Raw genomic sequence first — 26,380 nt, forward strand, 5'->3', positions numbered from 1 at the left:
AACCAATATGATGACCAAAAGAAAAATATGTAAATCTCATCTAAGAAATGTTTCTCTCTCTTTTTTTCTTTTTTTTTTTTTTTTTTCTTTTTTCCTTCCCCCCCTCCCCCCTCCCCCCCCCCCCCCCCCAGATGCTGAATTCTGTGCGGAGTTATTAAACTGATAAGTCACTGCCTTCTTTTCAGGTTTCACATGGTTTATTTCACTTGATCTCAAACTACTGCGTATCAAGTCAGGTTTCACATAGGAAATAAGGGCACAAAATGAAAGAGGGCGCATCCAACAGAGCAGAAGTGTGTGCAGCAGGAGAGCCAGAGTAATGGTGTTTTCCTTATGAAGGCAGGAAACTCAGATTATTGGTTCCAGAACCATGGTGTTCTTGTCAGAATCTTTCATCTAGACAACTGCAGAACAAAAAAGCATAAGGCATAGTGCATGATGAATATTTAGGAACAAAACCAAGGGCCAAGAAGTTGTAAAGAAAGAGTTGCAACATCCTTTTGTCACTGACATAGGCACTTCCAGTTGCATTTGGATTTGGGATGCTGTGAGAACTGCACACATGGGGGATATATGGAAATGGAATAAAAATGGATCCTTTAAAATCTCCATGGTATATTCAAGCCCTGGTCTGTGGTCTATTTGGACTAGAAATAGTGTCGCCAGCTAGTAGAGTAGATTCCAAATCAGTCTGCAGTCTGATCAGCACATGATGGAATTAAATAAAGATCAGAGGTGGCTGCTTTTCTTGCTTACAGCCAGTTCTCAGTCCCAGCTGTTTCAGATATTCCCATCTTGAAAGCCTGTTAACACTAACCTGAGTTGCAAGGGGAATTGTATTCTCTTGCTGTACGGTCATCTGTAGGAGCAAAACAAAAATGCATGGTGAGATGCAGAACTGTATGGTAAAATAATGCCAAGCTTCTTTCTCTTTAACACAACCATCCCACTCTCCTTATTTTTCCCTCTTTAGGGTGTGCATATAGGAACAGAAAAATGTCTAGAATTTTCCTTTATTTGTCTCCACTCCAGCTATGAAATATCCTATTATGCAGTATGATAATCCAAAAGTAATGCCACCTATTTGATTATGTTGACCCACAGTGTCAGAGGTGGTGGCATGGCATTGGTTGCACCTTGCCACCAATATTCTGTTATATTTTGTTTCTGTGCAACAGAGGGGCAGTAGAGAGGCTGACTGACAAAATGGCATCTGACACTGAAGTGCATATGAAGAAAAGGTGTGGAATTGATTTCCCCATTAAGAAAAAAATGCACTCATTAATACTCATTGACACTTGCTGAATGGTTATGGAGACCAAATAGTGCATGTTAGCGTGGTGAGGGACAATGACAAGCAGGTCATTTCTGCTGGTGCAGTTTTTTATGTGTGGCTTGCAAGCTCTTGTTCATCACTGGAAAAAATGCACCTCTAATGGCAGTGGCTATGTTGAAAAATTGCATTTTGTAGCTAAGGATTTGCTCTATAAAATAGTATTACTTCACTCTTTGTAACTGTTTTAGTTTCCGTGGATATAAATAGGAGGCATTACTTTCAGAGCAACTTGCATAATAGAAGAATGTTTTTTAAAAAAGAAAATCTTTCAATAGATTTTCCCAGTAGTCTTTTGTTGTTGTTGTTGTTGTTGTTGTTGTTGATAATCAGTATATCCCAAAAATTAGCTAAAAATTATGGTAGAGGATGAGATAGCAAAGATAGATACTATGTTATAGTACTTATCTCTGCAAAGACTGAATTAAGAATCCTCCTCTTCTTCTTGAAATGGTATGGGAAGGGAGAGCAAGAAAGGAATTCAGTATACAACATGTAGACCTACGGTCCAGCTTTCTAAATCTCTAGTGGTACCTTTGAATATTGCTCTCAAATTCTTTTCAAATAATTCTTGCTATTCTGTGTGCTGTCTCATACTGAACATGGAGAGACAGAAGTTGACAGTAACTTCAAGATGTCTGGGCTAATAGGTCCTTTAGAGCTTTAAGAAAGATACAAGTTTTAGTGATACTGTTAAACTTGCTAATGCTCATTAATGGATAGCCCTGTGGTTTGTTTAGATAATTGGAAGAGTCCATTCTTTGTACCAGGTATATAAGGGAAGTTCTGCTTTAAATCAGACAATAGTTTTCTTAAACCATTGTGGAAGTATTCTGCATTCAAGGTAAGAAGCTAACTGCGCATGAGCGAAGACCAGGTTCAATCAGTGAACACAATGAGGAAGACTACTGATGCTGACCAGAAACTCCAGAAGACCACCACCACAAAAGTCTCATCATGTGCAAGGAGGCAGAATCCTATGTTAATGATTTTGGGGGAAGTACTGAACATGTATGTACTGACTGGGAAAACATTTGCATATGTAACACAAGTAATGTATATAGGTTGCAGATACTTTGTACAAGACATACGTGGTAGGCAGAGTTGATGCACCATGCATGCAGTGCCAAAAATAAATAATGCCTGCTTTCTAAAACTCTAACGTGAGTCTTAAGGTAGCAGGTAATAGGAAAGTATTTTCTTATTATCCTCTGGGACATGACAGAACCTACTGGATGGCTGGACTGTTACACTCTACCTGAAAAGCATAGAACTTAATTCTGCCTTCTGATCAATTAAGGTGGCAGTATGTCACCTTATGTCTAAATGTCTAAATATTTTCAAGAGAGCTAAGGAGTGGAACAAGGAACAAGACATGGTAAGTTGACAGAGAAGCCTTCTTTCCACAGAGACCTAGCTTGGAGTTAGAACAATTTAAAAAAAAAAAAAAAAAAAAGAGGACTCGTTTTGAATACCCACCCCAAAACATAATCTCACTGTCCAGCAGTTTCACTTCAAGGAACAGAAAAGAAAGTGATTCTGAAACTTAAACATAGAAGTTCTGTACAGAGGAAACCCAAGCCTGAAGTTGAAGGAGGTAGTACACAGGACAAAGGGACATAAGTAGTACAAATGACATAGACTGCACTGTGTTTGAGTGGGAGGTAAGACAGTGACTCTTCACCTATTCCTGTGAAATCTCACCTGGTTTATAGTAGTCATAGACACGCACTGTGGCTGATTTCAGGTTCTGTACTTCATTATCTTGTTCCACTGATATGTTAAGTTTCACAGAAGTCTTATCCAGCTAGAGGAAAGAACAGACACTGGCTATCTTTAAGTCATCTGCATTCCAACTTTATTGCCTCTGCATCAAAAATTTCCTTCTCCACCTTACCCAGGTTCTTTCATCCTCTTTCTCTTTTGCCAATTTTGAGTTGTATGACTAGCTGAGAGATTTGTATTTTCTGATCTCTAAAGTCCCAACACAAAATAGTGCTGTTGTTATCATGACAGACTGAAAGTACTTCTGTTGTGCAGCAGCTACTTTAGTACTACTTGACTGAGCAGATCTCTGTGGTCTTCCTCTTACCTCTTCCAGGTAGATCATGACTTTGTCTGGTTTTATCTCTGTCTTTTTCACCAAGAGTACATTCTCCAACTATGCAGGAAGACAAGAGAATGAGCTTTTTTAGCATCAGCTCGTTAGTGTTGCCTGATGTCTCAAATGTAGCTTGATATTTGTCAGCACACAACTGCAGATTATGACACTTAGCCTAGTCAAGGGAGAGCCCGTATTCTCTAATTGTAAGGGCCTGTATTTGCTAGGAGCACACAAAAGACTTTCCTAGATTTGGAACAAATGTTCTTGACCTATGATCCTACTTTAAGCACTTGTAGCAAAGGTAATGCCATTAAGTAGGAAAATATAATGGATCTTCTAGTTATCTCCTAGAACAATGAAACATGTCACTGAATAATTCCATGGGATTCAGCAACGCTTTATGGAGTATCCGTCCAAATGACAACAGTAAGAAATTTCAGTGCACATCAGATAGTTCTAATGAGGTGTTCTTCAGCTCATATAAGTGATTCTTAATGCTAAATATGACAAACTACACAATCAGTTCAGCAAGTAGAAAATTGACTTGTGGAACTGTCCACTGTATCTGCACTTGCTTAGTTTATTTAACTTATAGTAAGATAACTTCATAGTAACTCTTATACTCCAGCAGTTCTTAAAGGTTTGGGTATTTCTGGCTGAGATACATCTGGAAAGTACATCTTCGTATCTTCAGGGAAGGCCAGAGGAAAAAGTCTTACCTCTTTCACAGACTTTTTTGTAGGAATGAACCCTGACAGCATATCCACCTCCACCAGGGCCATATTACTGGTTTCCCGGTTCCCAGTGTAACTGAAAAAAAGGCAGGAGAGAAACACTTTAGATGGGAAACTCATCACAACATTTTCAGAAGATCATGATAAACTGTAGTCCAAATTCTGGTCTGCTCTAAGTGATGTGAAAGCACAGCTGCTTACATAGAGAAAGGGAAAGAAATCTCATTGCCCCAGCTACTCACTCAATGTGGAGAAAGACTGTGCAGCAAATGTACACACTGCCCTGTACAGAGATGGAAGTCATCTTTGATATTATAGATTGAGAGTGGATGGGTCTCCCATTCTCTTGTCTTCTCACCCAATAAAAGGAAAATGTTGGCACTGCTCTTTTTCAAGATAGTAGGGCATGGAGAATACAAATCAAGACACACTGGTTCAGTCCATGCCTCCAAATTCTCCCTGTTCTGGGAACTCCTGTTATTGAGAACACTGCTGTCTCATCTGCCAGTGCTCTAGGAACTGCTGTGCTGCTCTGTGCTGACATAGTTGGGCTATGGAAGCCACTGCCAATATGTTCTCTTGATTTCCCAGGCCTTAGCTCTCATTTCAAGATCTTCTTTGAGTCTACAGAGGAGAAGGCAGTCTGTCCCAGTGTTTGTCAAAAATAGGAGATATTTAGGGGGTTCTGGTGATACTGTGGGAGCTCTCACTGCTTTCTGGTGAAGGAAAAGCATCAGAGAATCCCATACCTAACAGATATATGGATGTCAAACTGTTTCCTGACATCATCACATTCTCGCGCTACTGTTTCCACGTTCAGGAGGAAGACAACTTCAGTTTTTGTTGGCAGGGTGTTATAGTAGAGAGTGCTCTGGCGGAAAAGAAAACAGGTTTGTCAAGTACCCCAAAACTTTCCTGCATGATCCAAAGTTCTATTTGTGCCTCCAGCTTTTAACAGACTGATAACAAATAACTGACACAGCTGGCTCCAGCTGTTCTTTCTGTCCAGACATTCTATGTTGAGCTCATAGGGTCTCACATTGACTCCAAATATAGCCCTAGGTTTGAAGGCTCAGATATCTGTAACCCATGGTCTCACTCAGTCCAACACTGTCTCAGTTTTTACTAGAAAAATAATTAAAGTTTGAGAAAGCACATTTAGCTAAAACACTGCCCATGAACAGAAGGAAGCCAAATCTTATACAGAACCTGAGGCTATAGCATTTGTTTAGATCAAAATCTCACTTAAAGAGTTAGTGGCAAAACTTAACAGCAGTTTCTTATATGTACTCACCTGTACGTAGACACAACCACTGCCAGTTGCCTGTACCGTGTACATCCCTGGGACTTCAAGGAGAGATGCTTGATGCAAGACTAGCTTATTATTTTTGTGTACATGGAACTCTAGTGAAGAAGCCTCTTTCCCTTTCACTGTCACCTTTACGTCTCTGACCTCATGAGGAATCAGGGCTGCATACTGAGCCAGGGCCTGCAGGCTAACAACTGTATCCTGAAGGTAAAGAGAAAGGCACTATCTTATGCAGTAAAACAGTACAAGATCCAGCAATCTAAATCAGGCATGACAGGGAAAAATACATATCTAATGCCTATGAATCATACTCTGATACACCAAGGCATATGCCAGTAAGTTCACAGGCTTCTGGATGACTTCTGTATGTTGGCAAGCCCTGGGACTAGCAGTCCTAGTCCTGAGTGATCCCAGTTATACCATACACACACAGAGACACACACGCACAACCAAAACAAACCCAACCCTTCCCCTCAGCACTTCCCTTCCCAAGCAGGGTTCGTGTACGCCTCGCTGCAGAGAATTTGGATTTGGAATGAGATGTACACACATGATACACGCATATCACTCTACGTACAGTATCTCTCTTCTTCCCTCATCACTTTCTCCAGATTGTTACCTGTGTGGAAGCAAATCCCCCAAGAGAATTTCTTTGTTTACTGAGCCAGTGCACAAGCTTGCTGACTGCACTTTCATTGACAGCAAAGTCTGGTTTGGAAACATGAGCCAGAACAATGTAGGCTACTATCTCAATCATAGAAGAAGATTCTTCAGTACGGGAACCTGATGTCAGATGCTCTTCTGATGCATAGAGAAAAAAAAAAAAAAAAAAAAAAAAAAAAGTGGAAGAGAAGAACTTTAGATCCCTATGAACATTAGCTCATCCTACCCTTCTATATCTGGAGGAGTGGCAGTTTGGCAGTTTCCTTTACCACACCAGAAATGCCTGCAACTTTCTGGAGAAATTCAGAATACAGAAGGCAATCTCTCCAGTGATTTATGTTCTCTGAAAATATGTTAGACTCCAAATCTTCCTCTGGAAGCACGGAGAGATCCAGGCTGCAGGTATGACCCCAAATTCACATTCTTCTAGGAAACAGTTTTGCTAGGAACTGATTGATTCCGAACACAGGCTTTTTCTTTATAAAGTGAAGTCCTGGTTTTATTCAGCTGTGTGTATACTCAAAGCTATGTCCTATTAGTAGTGACAGAGATGAACTAATTTTCATATGCCGTATTCCAACCTATGATGAGGAAGCCACACTTGTTATTCCTATGCATCCGGGAACTGCTTCCTCGGTGATATGCTGTGAGGATATCAGCTCCTGGATTGTAACTGTAGGTCACATTACAGTCACTAAGTGGAGAATGCATAGGTTGACTTTAAGAGAGTAGGGACCAATCGCACAGCATGGGGAATAAATAGGAGGGTGTCTGTATGTTGTCACAGAGCCATATGTATGTTGTCACTGTGATCATGGAGACATGGTGGAAAAGTTTGTATGACTAGAATGTTGTCACGGATGGCTATGTAACTTTTAGGACAGATAAGTCAGCAAGGCAAGGTGGTGGAGTTGCTCTTTATGTGAGAGAGCAACAGAAATGTATTGAGTTCTATCTAGGAATTAATTATAGATGAGTTGAGACCTTATGGGGTAGGCTAGCATGAGAGACTGTTGTGGATGTTTACTAAGCTGCCTGATCAGGAGAAGGAAGTTGGGGAGGCTTTCTACAGGCAACTGAAAGTAGTCTCACAATCATAGGCATTGGCTCTCATGGGGGACTTCAACCATGTAAGTATTTACTGTGGCAAGAAAAAGCCCAACACACTGTCTAGGAGGTTCTGGCAGTGCGTTGAAGATAACTTTCAGACACAGGCTGGGGAGAGGCCAACAAAGAGAGATGTGTTGCTGTACCTTATTCTTGCAAGCAAAGGACTGATTGGCACTATGAAAGATGGGGGCAGCCTTGGCTGAGGCTGATAGTAGAGTTTAGGATCATGTGTGGAAGAAACAAGACAGTTAGTAGTGGAATCCCAGACTCTGGTGGTTGATGAGAGAATCTGGGGAATGGGAGTTTTCCCTTTAGTCAGGGAAGAGGTGGTCCGTGAGTGCTTAGGAAACATCAATGTCCATAAATCCATGGGACCTGATGGGGTGCACCCGCGGGTGCTGAGAGAGCTGGCGGAGGTTATTGCTAAGCCACTCTCTGTAATTTTTCAGAGGTCTTGGAGAACTGGGGAGGTGCCTGAAGACTGGAGGATGGCCAATGTCACCCCGGTCTTCAAAAAGGGCAAGAAGGATGACCCGGGTAATTATAGGCCAGTCAGCCTCACCTCTGTCCCAGGGAAGGTGATGGAACAGCTTGTGCTGGATGCCATCTCCAGGCAACTGGGAGTAAAGGAAGTTATCAGGAGTACTCAACACGGGTTCACCAAGGGGAGGTCGTTCTCGACCAACCTGGTGGACTTTTATGAAGATGTCACACGCTGGGTGGATGGGGGGAGAGCGGTAGATGTAGTCTACCTTGATTTCAGTAAGGCTTTTGATACGGTCCCCCATGACATCCTTATAACAAAGCTGAGGAAGTATGGGATAGATGAGTGGACGGTGAAGTGGATCGAGAATTGGCTGACTGGCAGAGTGCAGAGGGTTGTCATTGGCGGTGCGGTGTCTGGCTGGAGGCCTGTGACAAGCAGTGTCCCCCAGGGGTCTGTGCTGGGTCCTGTCTTGTTCAACATCTTCATCAACGACCTTGATGAGGGGATAGTGACCACCCTCAGCAAGTTTGCTGATGACACGAAGCTGGGAGGATTGGCTGACACACCTGAAGGCTGTGCTGCCATTCAGAGAGACCTGGACAGGCTGGAGAGCTGGGCAGTAAGAAACCGGATGAGGTTTAACAAAAGCAAGTGTAGAGTCTTGCACCTAGGTAGAAATAACTGCATGCACCAGTACAGGCTGGGGGAAGACCTGCTGGAGAGGAGCTCTGCTGACAGGGACCTGGGCGTCCTGGTGGACGACAGGTTGGCCATGAGCCAGCAGTGTGCCCTTGTAGCCAAAAAGGCCAATGGCATATTGGGGTGCATTAAAAAGAGCGTGGCCAGCAGGTCAAGGGAGGTGATCCTCCCCCTCTACTCTGCCCTGGTGAGGCCTCATCTGGAATACTGTGTCCAGTTCTGGGCTCCCCAGTACAAAAAGGACAGGGACCTCTTGGAAAGAGTCCAGTGGAGGGCCACAAAGATGGTGAAGGGCCTGGAGCATCTCCCCTATGAGGAGAGACTTAGGGAACTGGGTCTGTTTAGCCTTGAGAAAAGAAGGCTGAGAGGGGACTTGATCCAGGTTTTTAAATACCTCAAGTGTGGGAGCCATAGTGGCGAGGCTGGTCTGTTTTCAGTAGTGCGTGGGGACAGGACTAGGGGAAATGGGCTGAAACTTCAGCATAGGAAGTTCCGCACAAATGTGCGCAAGAACTTCTTTACAGTGAGGGTGACGGAGCCCTGGAACAGGCTGCCCAGGGAGGTGGTGGAGTCTCCTTCTCTGGAGATATTCAAGACCCGCCTGGATGCCTACCTGTGCGACATGGTGTAGGGAGCCTGCTTTGGCAGGGGGGTTGGACTTGATGATCTCAAGAGGTCCCTTCCAACCCCTACAATTCTGTGATTCTGTGATTCTGTGACTGCAACCCTGGACTTCAGCATAGTCAACTTTGACATCTTCAATGACCTACTTGGAGGTATCCCATAGGTTAGAGCAATGGAAGATAAAGGAGCCCAAGAGAGTTAGTTCATTTTCAAGCACCACTTCCTCCAAGCTTAAGATAAGTGCCACCTTAAGAGTAAGAAATTAAGCAAAAATGGCAGGAGACCTGCATGGATGAGCAAAGAGCTCATGGAAAATCTCAATAAAAGAATAAAACATACAAAATGTGGGAAAAGGCTATGGCCACTAGGGAGGAATATAGGAATACTGTCAGGACATGCAAAGATGCAACAAGGAAGTTTAATTTGGAATTAAATCTGGTGAGAGAGGTCAAGGAAAACAAGAAGGACTTCTTAAATATCTCTATAGCAAGAGGAAGACTATGGAAAATATGGGCCAGCTACTGAATGAGGAAGGTGCCCTGGTAATGGGGGTCACTGAGAAGGCAAAGTTACTGAATGCTTTCATTACTCCAGTCCAGAGAAGACTGAGAAGGAATCTTATCAGTGCACATAAATATCTAAAGGACTGGTGTCAAGTGCATGGGGCCAGGTCTTTTTTGGTGGTGACCAGTGATAAGACAAAGGGGAAATAGGCAAAGACTGGAAAACAGGAAATTCCATATTAACATGAGAAAAAAATTCTTTACCTTGAGGCTGACAGAGCTCTGGAACAAGGTAACCAGAGAGATTGCGGAATCTCCTTCCCTGGGGATTTTCAAAACCCATTTAGACTCTTTCCTCTGCACTTTACTCTAGGAAACCTGCCTTAGCAGAGGGATTCTACTAGATGACCTCCAGGAGTCCCTTCCAACCCCTACAGTTCTGTGATTCTGTGAATCCAAAGTCTTGGAAAGGCAATAACTTACCAGTTTCTTTCTCTAACTTATCCAGGAGCTCCTGTCTCATCTCCATATCCTCAGTCAATGTGAATACATAAGCCATCAGTGCCTTGACATAAAGGCTGGTCTCTTCAAATGCAACATTCTTAAGACAGCGTAGGGCATTATCCAGCATTGTATCCTGAGAAAGAAATTGAAAGAAAATTTCCCAGTATACCAACCGTCCTCAAGTATTACAGCTTCCCTGCAAGACCTGCATCATTTTCAGTGACAATTGTTGCCCTAAGATTAGTTGGGAATGGCAGATGCTCTGCTTGCTGCAAATCAGGTCAATGTCAGTAAGAACATATTATCCATGTTAAAAGGTCCTAAAAGAGTTCAAACATTACTTACATTCTTCTCCAACTGGAGCTCCAGAAGGGCAGCAGCGATATAGGCTGTTAAAGAGAGTGTATCATTCACACCACCCTGTAAATCACACAGACAGACAAAAATGAACATTGCTTGCCTCCAAATGTTAGGTGATCTGTTTAACTCCTGAAACTACCTATGGATCACATAACTACCAGAGTATAGTTGCATGCCTGTGGACATTCTTGATATGGTGGTAAATTGTTTTGTTGTTGTTGTTGTTGTTTTTATTATGTTACAAGTGGACACCAGAACAAAGGTTTTATGATGCAGGATTTGTATACAAGATGTGAGTTTGTATACAAATCAGTTGATTGTGAGAAGCTACAGATTAACAAGGGGAAATAGGCATCCAAGAGTCTCTTTTCCCATCAGAGGACAAGCATTCCCAGTGAAGTTCTGCCAGCATCCTCAGAGAGGAGGATGACTCTACAACTGCATCATAAACGATGCTCTGAGGCACTGTTCACACTGATAGCAGAAACTTCAAAGTGCAAAGAGAGGGAAATTTGTTGTGCCCCATAAGATCTATTGAAATAGAAAGCCCGTGTTGAGAACTGAGTGGAAGTCAGACAAGGATAAAGTCTATCTGTACACTCTGGTTTTAGTTTGTACTGAATCCAATTAAATAATAACAATAATAATAAAAGGAGAAGTGTAGCCCTTTACTTTGCTAGCATATCTTCCTGTTTTATTTCAAACATTTCAAACAGCCTTATGAGGAGTGGCTGAGGGAACTGGGATTGTTCAGCCTGGAGAAGAGGAGGCTCAGGGGAGACCTTATAGCTCTCTATAACTTCCTGAAGGGAGGTTGTGGTGAGCTGGGGGTCGGCCTCTTCTCTCGTGTAATTAGTGATAGAACTAGAGGGAATGGTTTCAAGCTGCGACAGGGGAGGATCAGGCTGGACATTAGGAAGTATTATTTCTCGGAAAGGGTAGTCAGGCATTGGAATGCACTGCCCAGGGAGGTGGTAGAGTCACCGACCATGGGAGTGTTCAAGAAACGTTTGGATGTTGCGTTGAGGAATATGATTTAGCTGTGAAGTATTGGTTATGGTTGGACTAGATGATCTTCTAGGTCTTTTCCAACCTTGCAAAATTCTGTGATTCTGTGATGTGCCTTGTGTTTAGTAGGGTGACTTTGCAGTCTGACGGGTCTTGATTATTTCTTCCTTTACAGAACACATGAACCCATGTACTGCTACACTGTATGCAGATGTTCAGTACTTGAGCATCAGGGCATGTTCATTGTGCATTTCCAGCTACAGTGCAGGGATCAATCTGGGAGTGCCAGGCTCCAGGAAAAGTAATACTTGGTGGGCAGTGAAGGGACAACCGTGTCTTCAGAGCATTCCGTGTTAAAGCACAAAGCCTATCTGGAGAGTCTTTACTGCAGATCATAATGCATGAGAAGAGGGACAATCCAGCCAGAGTTTTTTGTACAAGTATTACAGAACACAAATTTTCTTTGTGTACCCCTCATGTGTCTTGGCACAATCAGTCATGGTGCCATTTATCTAGAGAATAAATGAGAATGCCCAGTAGAGATTAAAAACTCGTGTAGAAGAAATGTATGTTGTTCTAGGCTATGATTCACTCTGCTCTGGGAAGATGTTTGGCTGAGTTAAACCATGTTTTGTGCTACTGTGCACAGCAGAAGAGCCTGGGGAAGTGACCCCATCCCCATATTGTGTTTCTACCACTCCTACTTCCATCACCATTAGTCATACCTTCAAGTCATTATTGAAGAGTTTCCCCACACTCTGGAAGCAACCATTGGATAACTGATGCTTCTGCAGCCAGAGCACAGCATCCTGCACGTGATCTTTATTGATGTAAATATAAGAGCTGGCCTGCCCAAAGGACCTGGCCACAAAAGCTGTCAGCCTGTGGGCAGAGTACAGATGTCACAGCCAGATAATAGAATGGATTCTAGGTTTGGGATGACAGCACCAACTCTGGCCACTCACCATGTGTTGCCCTGGTTGTCAGACTTCCCAAAAGCACTGTAGGAGCCATCATCATGTTTGTAGAGCAGCTGACGTTGGTAACCTATGAAGACAGGGGCAAAAGCAACTCTCAGAGTGAAAACATACCATCTCAAACTGTGCTTTTAGTGTAGGAAAAAGGCTTTAATGGCAAGAGACTTCACCAGCTCCTACAGAGACATTGAGCCAAACCTACTACACCACAATGCCTTGAGTCATCCCACAGCATCAGAATAACAAGAAACAGCTGCTCAGCATTACGAGCTGATTTTGCAGAGTAGGGGCATGCTAAGTGATTTCACCTCTCCACACTCCCCAAGCAACCCTAACTGAGACCTTACTGTGAATAGAAAGATCAGTAGGAGTCACTAACAAGGCTTTTCTCAGAATGGACTAAGAGAAATCCTAATATGATGTGCATTGCAAAATAGGACACTAGCACTGTATTAAATTTGAATGATATTGGACATAAGCAAACACTAACTAAACTATCTATCTGCTATGGTCACTCTTCATTCAACTGTTGCCCTGTTTCCCCAAGGAACTGTATCTGCATCAGACTGTTAACACAGTGAAATACAGGCATCACAGTATAGTGCAGATCATTAATTACCTACTCCCTCCTGAGAAAAGTAGGCTTAGTACCTCAATAATATTCAGAAATAGAAATAATGATTCTTCAGAAAGATGCTTTACCTTTCTTGAAACCATTTCCTTATATTCAGTGATATCTTTCTTTGGCACAGCTCTGGCATTGCTTCTACTCTCATCTTGCACACACCCATTAAACAAATGCTCCACAATCTAGATTTATAGCACTTTTTTTTTTTTTCTTTTTTTTCTTTCTTTCTTTCTTTTCTTTTTTTTTTTTTTTTTAAATATTATTTTCAGAATGGAAGGAAAGACAATGTTTACCAGTTCTTAGGAAATAGAGTGCTTTGACTTCAATTTCTGGGTCCAATTGTTTAGTCTTCTTCAAGTATCGGAGTATGAAGATGTTTGGTGCAAACTGAATCATGTTCTGTTCACCACAACCAAAAGGCATCTCAAGCAGATGATCTAAATTTTGAAGTGCTGGACCCATGATATCTCCTAAAATTTGAGGTGGAGGATCAGGAGAAAGAAAAGTATTCAGCAGTATAAAATGAAGGGACTCCTGCATTCTCTAAGCTCTACTGGAATCCTGAAAAAGAGCTCCTCATGAAACTGATGCATGTAATATCACAATAAGATTTCTTCCAGCTCCTCCTGAATAAGTCCAGAACAGCAAGGGAAGAATGTGTCATTCTGGGAAGTGGCAGAGAATAAAAAACCTGAGGGGATCTGAGGAAATGTTAAGAGAACTGTCATTCCAGAGTATCAAGGAAAGAAAAGAATTATAGAAGCAACCCAGATGATAAGCTGAAAGGATGTTCTTGGTTGCTTTAGGTGGATGATTGAGAGACATCAAGAGGAGATATCCTGTTTTGCTTCTTCTTCTCCAGACACCTGGGGATCACCTAAAATCTTTCCATATGAGAGGAATAACTGCTGAAAAAGATTACTTGATATACATTTCTAAGGCCATCATCACACTCTCCAGTTTATCTTATGAGGAGTTGAGTTGGCGCAACATTAAGGCCAAAGCATTGTGCAAGCTTTTCCCACTACGACCCAAGAGCAAGGAAAGCCTTTATCACCAATCACAGAGAAAGTGGCTCGACCAGATCCCTCCAGTGTTTCTGCAGGCAGGGACAGGGAGAATTCTTCAGAGACCGTGTTATCTAAGGAAGGGAAAAGACAGACATTTACTCAATGGAAAAGTTATCACACACAATTGAGACACCCCAAAGCAGCCTACATGAGACTGAGTGTGAAACTGAGTCACAGAAGCTGAGACCCAAAAATACGTGCTTCATATAGAAAATGCTGCCAGGCAGAAGATAGATATGAAGAAACAACAGTGGTTGTTCTCCCAGCCACAGATAGCACCACAGGTTCTTGTTCTTGGACAAATTCCCCCCACCTCTCGGTACCTGCAGTAGGTCCATCCCTTCCATCCTGATAGCAGTCAGTGAATTATGTTCCTTACCTGTAGCACAGAGAAAGGCATTTTGGGTCTTCTCTTGCCGTATACCTCCTGGCTGCAAGTAGAGAAAGAATAGCTCAGAAAGAGAAGGCAGGAAAGGAAGTCTCCATGCCTCTGTTGACCTGTCTGTTTCCAAGAAAGATCTAAACTTCCTTTTGCTAACTAACAGCTTCATGGAATAACACACTGTCCCCAGGTATTCTCCATCATCGGTCTGACTAACCTTCACAAGCAAAGGTTTTATCACTGTATCTTTCTTTCCTTGCAATGGTGTCACAGCAACCCTGTTATCACACAGATTATGGGAATCTTCTGCCACAGTGCTCACAGTGATGTTCACTTTGCCTGCAAGAAGCACAAGAGTACATCACTGAGCACTTGCAGCAGAGTTCTGTACATACAGGTGATGGGACCAGACACAGAGGCAGGCAAATTTCACATCTCCTCCCACTACCTACCACACATCCCTCTGCTTAACCTCACCCAGTCTAGTGGCTGTCACATTCCACACAAAGATTTTTGCTTCATTGTCACAGAGGCAGCTGGTGAACTGGTAGCCTGGACAGACATCCACCTTTAGTTCTGGAGTCTCTATGAGGGTGGTGCGCACCTGAGTGTGTTGAGGTATACAAACATACATTGGCACAGAATTAGCACCAGGCACTGTTTGAAGGAACAAACATCGTGAGTCACAAAAGATGAGACTGTACTTTGTGTCCCAGATACCAGTATATAGCTAATATCTCACTTTTAGGCTTGTGCTCTTGTTTTAACATAGGATATGGGATTTGGGAAATACTCACTTGGATACAGTCCTTGAGGTAGTTGAAGACGGTGGCTTTCAGGCTGAAAATCTCTCCTTGGATCACAGAGTATGGCAGTGACAGGTCTACAAAGAAAGGCTGGAAGACCCTAAGTGTAGCTAAATGAGAAAGCCCAAAGCCAGTATCACCAACACAGAAGGTATTGGCATTCCATTCTGTAATAGTGTCAGGTACAGTAACTTGGAGAGATGCTTGACCTTCATCACTACAGCAGGAAGAGAGAGAGAACTTGATTAGAAGCAGTCAGAAGTTTCCAAAGGTCTCTGGAAAAGGCAGGCAGAGGCTTTTACCAACCTGATAGGGGCCAAATCCCAAATCCAAGTTTCTGGGAAATATGTCCGTGGTTTGGACTTCTTTGTGTCATCTGACTGAGGTACAAGATTGTCATGAACAACATGACTGTCTGCAGCAAAGCAAGTAATACATCAGAAAACAGTATAAGTCACGACAGGTGAAATTACTTCATTCGTAGGCAATCTAGCACAAACCATAAATTATCTGTGTATACAGGGTTAGCTTTTCAGTGAGAGTATGTCAGAGTATCTGTATCTTAGGGAACACAATTTTAGGGAGAGAGAGTTGAATGGACTTTGGTCTGAGGCTCAGAATGACAAATTCATCAAGTTTTGGTGTGGAAACAGAAGGAGACAGAATACTTAATTAGAGTCACACCATTTTAAGTAGTCTGTGAAAATACTTGTGGAGAGCAAGCTACATTTTCTGTGATGACCACAGAACCCAAGGGCAGCTTAATAAGGGACAGAAATTAGAGCTTTTAACTGTTATTGATTAACTGTGCTCTCTAAGCTAGACACAAGCACAATTTCTTTTATACACACAAAAAAGAGGAGCACGGCAGGGTGGAAATTAGCTATCTCAGCAGCAGCCTGGCCAGGATTAGGAGAGGAGAGTCCCATCACTTGATGAGTCTGAAATTTTAATTCCTTACCAACAACACTGTCTATGTTAGACAACATCTTTCTCTCAAAGTTTTTTTGGACACAGGAAACTGGTTTCTTGATTTTAGTATTGGTTATTATTTTCATGCGCAGTAACTGGGAAAACAGTAAAGAGGGCAAATCAGTGGTAAATAACAGGCAATAAGGAATGTTGAAAATATTTTGAGAAATTCTCACATCACAGCAAATTTCATAAGGCCGTTGTTGGTAGCTGAAACACTTCAAACTGCTGCTTGTTTGTATACATATACATAGGCATTGATAGCAGCCCTGTGGACAAGGACTTGTGGGTCCTGGTCAACAAGAAGCTGGATATGAGCCAGAAGTGTGTGCTTGCAGCCTGGAAGGCCATCTGTATCCTGGATTCCATCAAAAGAGGCATGGACAGCAGAACAAGGGAGATAATTGTCCTCCTACTCTGTCCTTGTGAGGCCCCGTCTGGAGTACTGCATTAAGGTCTGGGGCCCTCAGCACAAGAAAGACAGGGAGGTGTTGGAGTGGGTCAAGAGGAAGGCCATAAAGATTATCAAAGGACAGAAACACTTCTCACTTGAAGAAAGGCTGAGGGAGCTGGGATTGTTCAGCCTGGAGAAGAGAAGGCTCTGCGGAGATCAGATTGTGGCCTTCCAGTAGGTGAGGGGAGCTTATAAGCAGGAAGCTGACTGACCTTTTGCCTGATCTGATAGCAGTAGGACAAAGGGGAAAGTCTTTAAACTAAAAGAGGGGATATTTAGGCTAGATGTTAGGAAAAAATAGAGTGTGGTGAGATATTGCAAGATTGCCTAGAGCTATGGATGCCCCATCTCTGAAGCTGTTCAAAGTCAGATTGGATGGGGCCCTGGGCAGGCTGATCTAGTGGTTGGCAACCTTGTCCATGGCAGAGAGGTAGGAACAAGATGATCTTTAAAGTTCCTTCCATGCCATTCTATAATTCTATGACTGGACAGAGCATGAGGAATGCACTGTGCTTACTCCTAAATTTTAACTTTCCCCATAATCTCCAAGTGAGAGTAGGTACACTGGAGAAAAACATGACACAAGTAACTAAATAGTTGTAGGCATTCAGGATGGCATAGTGGCAATCACTGTTAAGGAAAAGTTTGGTACAAGTGTAGAGTCTCACCTTAAACAAATTAAAAACGTCAGCATCACTTTGGTACCATGGTGCACCCATCTTTTTAATGAGACCGGATTTCTGGGGCAGACAAGGGTATGCATCAAAATCTTCCAGGTGATAAGGGAACCCTCGTCCTCCAATTGTAAAAGTGTCATCAAAGACCTTCTCATACAACTGCAAAGGAAGAACAGAGGTCTTTATGAGGAACTAACCAACAGAACGGTGTGAATGAGCCAAATAGTTGGACTATAGCCCTATACTTAATAAAGATGCAGAGATGAAGAAGTTGGCACTGACCCATCTTATGCTTAAGGACGTGAGGCCTGAGGAGCAGATGTAGGCAAGAAGCTCTTTGTCTGAAGATTTTCACCTGACAGTTCTGACAGTTCAAGCCTTTTAACTCTAACAAGTAAAATCTGGATAGGACACATCTCAGTTTGAGTTCATTGACATATCTGACTTACAAATGTCATGAATATTATTTATTATTTCCGTTAGAAGTAAGTGCTGTGCCTTAGAACAGCTTCCTGTGAAAGAGAACACCTGATCACACTGAGGTGCCTACCTACAGGTGCAACAAGTCCCTCTGGATTTGGATGAGGCTCTTTTGTAACAGGTTGGCCTGCTCTAACTTACCTTACAACTTTGTATGAGGCATACTGATTGTATCATCTTTGGTATACACTGTGAATATATGTTTGAATTTTCAGTTCTTGCAATGTTTTTGTTCTAATAAGTCTTAATTTCATTCAGTTGAACCACGGGACTGCTTTAAGGATAAGTTTCTTCAAATTTTCTCAAAATGATTCTCAAAATGCATCTGGGGGCACTTTTCACCAGTCACCTCCTGGCCACTATGGTTTCTGTCCCCTGGCTACTGTTTTCTAAAACAGTACTTACTGTTTTCTACTGTTTGAGAGCTCAGCCTGAGTAGTCATACAGTTATAATTCAGCAGTATTTGGGACAGAAGGACAGGAGGGGCCTACCAGAACAAAACTTATTTTTTAATCATAGAGTATTCTGATTTGGAAAGTGCACACAAGGTAATCATCGAGTCCAGCTCCTGACTTCACATAGGACTAACCAAAATTCAAACCATATATATTTAAGGTTAGTTCAGCCTCACTGCCTTGTAGCAGACAGAAGAACAGAAAGGAAGGTTTATGTGAAGAAAGTACTTTCCCTCTAAGCAGAAAGCACCAGCATCTCTTTGAAGCTGCTCTTCCAACCTGCCCCAGCAGTGTTGTGCAGCTTCCATCACTTTCCAGATAGAGATTCAAAGCACAAGGCAGGTGCATGAGGAACACGAAGAACACATAACTACTCAGAAAAGGCCTAGGAGGGAGAATGCCAGAGCAGTCACATAATAATGCACCTGGGTACAGGAATGGCCTGTGGGCCTTTTCCTGCCAAAGCATGGAGACAGAAGCAGGCAGACATTAGGGTGCCAGTCATGGCAGGCTGCACTCACTGTGTCTGCTGTTAGGGTATTATTCTTCATCAGGAGGACACTTCTGTCAACAGATTGGACAGAGCAGAGGGATCCTGGAGCAGCTTTGAGATTCAGACTGACTTTTGACCCTGGGACTTCCTGCTTTCTTGAGAAGTCCAATTCCACCTGCAAAAGGAGATGAGATCAGGCACTTATAACTAAGTCCCTGTAACTAAGAAGTCGGGAAAAGGTGCCAGGAGACCTGCGTGGATGAGTAAGGAATTCATGTGCAAGCTCGGCAGAAAGAAGAAAGTACACGATATGTGGAAAAAGGGTCTGGCCACTTGGGAACAATATAAGAATGTAGTCAGGGACTGCAGAGATGCAACCAGGAAGGCTAAAGCCCACCTGGAGCTGAATCTAGCTAAGGAGATAAAGGATAATAAAAAAGGCTTTTTTAAGTACGTTAACAGCAAAAGGAAGGCTAGGGAGAATGTGGGCCCCATACTAAGTGAGGGGGGTGTTCTGGTAATGGGGGATGCTGAGAAGGCGGAAATATTGAACGCCTTCTTTGCCTCAGTCTTTAGTGAAAGGGCTCTCCCCCAGGAATCCCAGACTCTGGTGGTTGATGAGAGAATCTGGGGAATGGGAGATTTCCCTTTAGTCAGGGAAGAGGTGGTCCGTGAGTGCTTAGGAAACATTAATGTCCATAAATCCATGGGACCTGATGGGGTGCACCCGCGGGTGCTGAGAGAGCTGGCGGAGGTTATTGCTAAGCCACTCTCTGTAATTTTTCAGAGGTCTTGGAGAACTGGGGAGGTGCCTGAAGACTGGAGGATGGCCAATGTCACCCCGGTCTTCAAAAAGGGCAAGAAGGATGACCCGGGTAATTATAGGCCAGTCAGCCTCACCTCTGTCCCAGGGAAGGTGATGGAACAGCTTGTGCTGGATGCCATCTCCAGGCAACTGGGAGTAAAGGAAGTTATCAGGAGTACTCAACACGGGTTCACCAAGGGGAGGTCGTTCTCGACCAACCTGGTGGACTTTTATGAAGATGTCACACGCTGGGTGGATGGGGGGAGAGTGGTAGATGTAGTCTACCTTGATTTCAGTAAGGCTTTTGATACGGTCCCCCATGACATCCTTATAACAAAGCTGAGGAAGTATGGGATAGATGAGTGGACGGTGAAGTGGATTGAGAATTGGCTGACTGGCAGAGTGCAGAGGGTTGTCATTGGCAGTGCGGTGTCCGGCTGGAGGCCTGTGACTAGCGGTGTCCCCCAGGGGTCTGTACTGGGTCCAGTCTTGTTCAACATCTTCATCAACGACCTTGATGAGGGGATAGTGACCACCCTCAGCAAGTTTGCTGATGACACGAAGCTGGGAGGATTGGCTGACACACCTGAAGGCTGTGCGGCCATTCAGAGAGACCTGGACAGGCTGGAGAGCTGGGCAGTAAGAAACCGGATGAGGTTTAACAAAAGCAAGTGTAGAGTCTTGCACCTAGGTAGAAATAACTGCATGCACCAGTACAGGCTGGGGGAAGACCTGCTGGAGAGGAGCTCTGCTGACAGGGACCTGGGCGTCCTGGTGGACGACAGGTTGGCCATGAGCCAGCAGTGTGCCCTTGTAGCCAAAAAGGCCAATGGCATACTGGGGTGCATTAAAAAGAGCGTAGCCAGCAGGTCAAGGGAGGTGATCCTCCCCCTCTACTCTGCCCTGGTGAGGCCTCATCTGGAATACTGTGTCCAGTTCTGGGCTCCCCAGTACAAAAAGGACAGGGACCTCTTGGAAAGAGTCCAGTGGAGGGCCACAAAGATGGTGAAGGGCCTGGAGCATCTCCCCTATGAGGAGAGACTTAGGAAACTGGGTCTGTTTAGCCTTGAGAAAAGAAGGCTGAGAGGGGACTTGATCCAGGTTTTTAAATACCTCAAGTGTGGGAGCCATAGTGGCGAGGCTGGTCTGTTTTCAGTAGTGCGTGGGGACAGGACTAGGGGAAATGGGCTGAAACTTCAGCATAGGAAGTTCCGCACAAATGTGCGCAAGAACTTCTTTACAGTGAGGGTGACGGAGCCCTGGAACAGGCTGCCCAGGGAGGTGGTGGAGTCTCCTTCTCTGGAGATATTCAAGACCCGCCTGGATGCCTACCTGTGCGACATGGTGTAGGGAGCCTGCTTTGGCAGGGGGGTTGGACTCGATGATCTCAAGAGGTCCCTTCCAACCCCTACAATTCTGTGATTCTGTGACTTATCACTGGAGAGTGCTACTCTGTGAGTCTTAGGTGTATGGACAGCAGAGTGAAAGAGAATAAGGGTAGGGAAGAGATGCGGAGAGAGTCCATCCTGGAAAACCACTGGAAAGGTTGCTGGGGCACACAGCCCAGTCATAATTCCCCTCCTCTTTACAGCCACCTCCTGCTGACTCAAGACTGCCTAGGCAGTGAGAATTCTTCAGTAGCTAGGAAGGCAGAATTCTCTTTGCATTAGGAAGAACATGGAGGACACTGTATTTTCAAATCACTGGGGAATGTATGGAGAAAGCAATGTTCAAGGGGGCATGATTTACTCCTTGGGAGGGGCTTGCCACTCAGTGTAGGGGAGGGCAAAACTAGGAATTTAGAGAAAAAGGAGGTTATTTATTTTGTTTCCCAGACAAAAATATACTGGACATCTGTTTTAGTAGGTATCCAATTTGTACCTTTTGACTAAAGATAAAACAGAACCAGAAACGATAACAGGCCACAAGATATCAGTGATGTGATTGCCCTCTTCTTCCATTTTGCATTTCTGCTCACCTTGTGTCTAAAACACTTGGCTACTTGAAACTCTTCCACATCAGCCACCACTTCTCCATCCAAGAAGATTGTGTACACTAGAAGCTTGATGTTAGGCAGGAAGTCATTGCCAATAGTTAGAGTTAATGAGAAGGAGCCATGCAGATCTGTACAACACAGGAAAGAAGAGAGGAAAAGCACTCACTTGAATCCATGCCATTCAGAATCAGCTGACTGGAGATAGAAATCAAAAGAGGGAATTCATTATTCTCTACCTGTAAACAGGAACAATTTATACAGTGCCATAGGTTGCAGATTGTCAATAATCCTAGAATATTAGCTAATCCTTTGGCTCCAGGTTGGCAAAAATGTCTCTCTTCCCTCATCCTGTGCTTTATATTCACAGATTAACTACACAAATATTGTATCTTCTCAAAGATATCAGCTAGCAGCAAAGTCATAAGGTCAGGAATTAGATCAATTAGACAAGACTGGAGAATGACATTCACCTAGAAGGCCACTTCACCAGTGATAATGGAAACTGTGTTTACCTAATGAGGTGGACTGCACCCTAACAATTCTTTCACTAGCCCCTGCCTTTGGTTAATGTGCAGTGTTTGGCATTGTTTGGCAGTCACACTTTCCTGAGATGTGCACTTAATTTTCATGAGGTTGTACTCACTCTCATGCTGGGGGATTGGCACTTGCTTCTTTCCACTGAAACGGATCCTGCCTTTGGATATCACCTGAAGAGCAAAGAGAAGAGCCATTGAAGGGCCTGAATTCTGCAAGCATGAGAATGTAAATAGAATGAAAGAAGAGAGAAGGAAACGTCTGAAAGATATTGTCATAGAAGCTCCTCTGGTAGGATGTGCCCTAAAAAGCTTTGCAGCAGAGATGGTGATAGCGTCTCTGGGAAGGGACTTTAGAGGTGTTTGTTAGGCCATGAGAAGTAGCTACTTATGTAGCCAGAAGTACATCTCAGTCTGGTGCTAGCATCTGTTCCTAAGCACCAGTGAAGTCTGATCTTCACATTACTAAGGTACAATTCTTTTTGACCTTACAAATGAGCCCAGTTCAGTAACATATAATCATAACATCACAGCTAAGTTGTAGCCCGACTTTTCCTTTGGACTCACTTTCCTGTAAGTAGACTTCATCAACACATGTACTTCTGCAGTACATCAAGATCCTGCGCAATTTCATTTTTTTTTTTTTTTTTTCCTGTACAGATACAGACATGGAGAGGTCAGCTGCCTCACACAGATGGAAGTCTGAGGCATTCTATTGGATAGAAACCAATCCAGCCTTTCAGTGCTACCCATGTAAAGATAATAACTACTAGACTAAATAGCAGTCATCTATCATTAAAGGTTAGACCAAGACATTCCTTAGGAAGCAACTGGAGGGTAGGAGAAAGCACAGGATCTAGAAAACAGGAAAATCATATAATTGTAGAACAGCCTGGGTAGAAAAGAGTCTCAAAGATCATCTAGTTTCAACACCCCATCCAGGGGTAGGATCACCTGCCACTAGAACAGGCTGCTCAGAACCAAATCCAGCCTGGCCTTGATTGCCTCCAGGGATGGAGCTCCACAACTTCCTTTGGCAACCTATTCTAGTATGTGACCATCCTCTGAGTGAAAAACTTCCTCCTAATATCTAACATAAGTCTTCCCTCTCTTAGTTTAAAACCATTCCCCCTTGTCCTATTTCTATCCACCCTTGTAAGCAGTCATTCCCCCTACTGTTTATATGTTCCCTTCAAGTACTGGAAGACCACAATAATATCTCCCTCCTTTGTGCTTTTTCTTCTCCTAGCTAAACAAGCTCAGTTTGCTTAACCTTTCTTCATAGGAGAGGTGCTCCAGCCCTCCAGTCATCTTATTGGACCTCCTCTGGACCTGTTCCACGAGTTACACCTTTTTCTTGTGCTAGGGACCCCAGGCCTGGACACAGTACTCCAGATGGAACACAGTTGGCCTTCTGGGCTGCAAGCACACACTGTTGGCTCATGTCCAGCTTCTCGTCCACCAGGACCCCCAAGTCCTTCTCCACAGGGCTGCTCTCAAGGAGATCTTCCCTCAGTTTGTATAAATACCTGGGACTACCCTGGCCCACGTGCAGTACCCTGTACTTGGCCTTGTTGGACCTCATTAGGTTATCATGGGCCCACTTCTCTAGACTGTCCAGGTCCCTCTGGATGGCTTCCCTTTCTTTGAATGTATCGTTTGCACCACTCAGCTTGGTGTCATCTGTAAACATGCTGAGGGTGCACTCGATGCCATTGTCTGTGTATTTGATAAAGAAGAAGAGCACTGGGCAGAACAAAACACAGTTTTACTGGCCTCGGATAACTTCACCCCTTCCAAATATTATCTACGTGTTATTTTGAAAAAGATAAAAGACAGTACGGTCTTGCCCTGAGATTCAGATGCCTTCATTGCTTACCATATAGTAGAAATCAATGTGGTCTGTTCCAGAGCTGAGTGTATTCTCATTAAGGACATAGTCCACTTGTACTTTCTGCTCTTGATCACAGGGCATCACATCATTCCTGGCCTTGATCTCAAGGAAGCTGTTGCTCTCAGAGTAGAAAGGTTTCAGCCAGTGGAAGCTCTCCCCAATCTCTGCATTCTGCCCATAATTGTTCTTGGTGTCATTTTCAAGATAGTAGGTACCCTTCAGAGTATGAAAACATGAAAAAGCAATCAGTGCTTAAGACAGCTGAAAACACTAAGACTGTGCTAGTTGGCAGATTGCATATCTGGTATGTTCAAAAACTTATTTTGTGTAAGCTCAATATTGAAGTCAGTAACACATGAAGTTTTAGCAAAAATCTATGTTTTAATATTTTGTCCACAATTTTCCTTCTGTATCTTTCTAAGGAGACACAACATCAACTTTTAACCATCTACCATGAATATAACACCCAAATTTTCTCTCAGTATTTCTCATTAGATGCCCTGAAGTATAACAGGCAACAAAATAGCCTTTGCATGATGAAGCTCTACTTCCCTGCAGAGAATCTAGGGCTTTGTGAATAATAGCTGTGAGCCTGTGTACAAAAACTAGAAACTGCCCAAAAAGATTACAGAGCCAAATCAAAATTAGGGAACTTCACTATGGATAGACTGTTGCCTCAGGGGAAAACATAAAATCATAGAGTCATAAAGTCATAGAATCCTTAGAGTTGGAAGACACCTTCAAAGGTCATCTGGTCCAACTCCCCTACAATGAACAAAGACATGCATAGCAAAATTAGGTTGCCCAGGGCCTGATCTAGCCTTGCCTTGAAAGTCTCCAGGGAGAGGGCATCAACCACAACTCTGGGCAACCTGTACCAGTGCCTCACCACCCTCACTGCAAAAGAGTTTTTCTGTATATTCAACCTAAATCAGCCCTCTTGCTGATTGAGCTTGTAGCTACTTTGCCTTGTTCTATCACTACAGACCCTGCTAAAGAGTCTGCCTCCTTCTTTCCTGTAGCTTCCATTTAAATATCAAAAGGCCACTATCAGGTCACCTCAGAACTTTCTCTTCTCCAGGCTTAACAGCCCCAGCTCTCCCAGCCTGTCTCATAGGAGAGGTGTTCTACTCCTTGGATCATTTTTGTGGCCCTCCTCTGGTTGTGCTCCAACAGGTTCATGTCTCTCCTGTACTCAGGACTCCACATTTGGATGCAGTACCCAAGATGAGTCCTCACCAGCACAGACTGAAGGGGCAGGATCACCTCCCTCAACCTGCTGGTCATGTTTCTTTTGATGATGCCTAGATGGCTGGCTTTCTGGGCTGCAAGGGTACATTGCAGGCTCATGAATCCCATACCATCTGCAAGAATCCAGATAGTGGGCGTACACATGTACTGCCAGGATGGAAACAATGAATTCAGAAGTTGTGAAGAGGATACAAGTGCTGCAAAACGTGGTTTTGAAAGGGAGGTCAATAATGGCTACCTGCCAAGCTGAGCCTGAATAAGATATGTGCTGCTGCAGGGAGAGGGCAGCCACTTGAATTGGGCTTCAGCAAAGATAGATGTCAACTGCCAGTTCTGCTGAGCCACCTCCAGCACATCCCAGAGAAAAAGGAAAGATTTCGTCTAAGGAAGTCGTCAAATTAAAGAATGATTTAAGTGAAGTCACTCACTTTAAAAGTGAGAGAAAATACAAAAGATGGATTAGGATTATGCTGCAGCTCAGGACAGCAGAGCATCTTTCATGAGTGTTTAGCTAAACTATTTCAGCAAAGTCACCTGTCTCTTGGGGAAGATGGAACTGGAGAGTAATTAAGAATGCTTCTACTGATAGAGTCAGATGAGACCAGGAGCCTCACACCTTAGATATCTTCCACTTTCCTTACTATTCCTCCTTACTTCACTGGTCTTTTTTCCTGTGGCTGATGCTCACCTTCAATGAAACCATTGAGCTGTTCCAGCTGGTGGTATCCAATGAGAAGTGGACTTTCCCTTCGTCATCTGTGAGGAATGACAGGTGTGTTTTCTTATCATTTACATCAAGTGTTAGGTAGACCATTTCATTTTGGAGGGGAGTGCCATCACTGTGGCAGAACATCTGCAGACAAAAGTAGGATGTTAAGACTTCCATTGTGCTACACTCCAAGACTCTGTCAGTGCATAATATTATTTTTTTTTTTCTATCATTAGTCTTTCTAAATCCTTATTTCTTTCAGCTAGATTGGAAGGATCCAAATAAAATATGAATTTGTGTGCAGCAGTTAAGAACCAGAAATAAAGGGTAGTGCAGCCAAATAATACACATACATGGGG

At 43.5% G+C, this 26,380-nt stretch overlaps 1 protein-coding gene across 1 annotated transcript in view; it reads right to left on the reverse strand.

Moving 5' to 3' along the window:
- Window positions 1–282: 282 nt before the first annotated feature.
- The window catches only part of LOC140251986 (alpha-2-macroglobulin-like protein 1), a 34,577-nt gene continuing 8,479 nt past the window's right edge, over window positions 283–26,380 (reverse strand). The window contains exons 12-37 of the mRNA XM_072336220.1: window positions 26,001–26,165; window positions 24,047–24,277; window positions 22,278–22,341; window positions 21,617–21,762; window positions 18,862–19,008; window positions 17,396–17,563; window positions 16,263–16,368; window positions 15,608–15,716; window positions 15,293–15,518; window positions 14,973–15,099; window positions 14,713–14,834; window positions 14,493–14,544; window positions 14,101–14,184; window positions 13,337–13,513; window positions 12,404–12,485; window positions 12,164–12,320; window positions 10,416–10,490; window positions 10,050–10,203; window positions 6,100–6,281; window positions 5,466–5,681; window positions 4,921–5,042; window positions 4,157–4,247; window positions 3,426–3,494; window positions 3,038–3,140; window positions 818–859; window positions 283–404 (exon numbers count right to left, since the gene is read on the reverse strand). Coding sequence (XP_072192321.1) covers window positions 397–404; window positions 818–859; window positions 3,038–3,140; window positions 3,426–3,494; window positions 4,157–4,247; window positions 4,921–5,042; window positions 5,466–5,681; window positions 6,100–6,281; window positions 10,050–10,203; window positions 10,416–10,490; window positions 12,164–12,320; window positions 12,404–12,485; window positions 13,337–13,513; window positions 14,101–14,184; window positions 14,493–14,544; window positions 14,713–14,834; window positions 14,973–15,099; window positions 15,293–15,518; window positions 15,608–15,716; window positions 16,263–16,368; window positions 17,396–17,563; window positions 18,862–19,008; window positions 21,617–21,762; window positions 22,278–22,341; window positions 24,047–24,277; window positions 26,001–26,165 — 3,225 coding nt within the window. The 3' untranslated portion in view covers window positions 283–396. The remainder of the gene's footprint in view (window positions 405–817; window positions 860–3,037; window positions 3,141–3,425; window positions 3,495–4,156; window positions 4,248–4,920; window positions 5,043–5,465; window positions 5,682–6,099; window positions 6,282–10,049; window positions 10,204–10,415; window positions 10,491–12,163; window positions 12,321–12,403; window positions 12,486–13,336; window positions 13,514–14,100; window positions 14,185–14,492; window positions 14,545–14,712; window positions 14,835–14,972; window positions 15,100–15,292; window positions 15,519–15,607; window positions 15,717–16,262; window positions 16,369–17,395; window positions 17,564–18,861; window positions 19,009–21,616; window positions 21,763–22,277; window positions 22,342–24,046; window positions 24,278–26,000; window positions 26,166–26,380) is intronic.

Source organism: Excalfactoria chinensis, chromosome 1 (genome assembly GCF_039878825.1).
Source record: "Excalfactoria chinensis isolate bCotChi1 chromosome 1, bCotChi1.hap2, whole genome shotgun sequence".
Lineage (NCBI taxonomy): Eukaryota > Metazoa > Chordata > Aves > Galliformes > Phasianidae > Excalfactoria > Excalfactoria chinensis.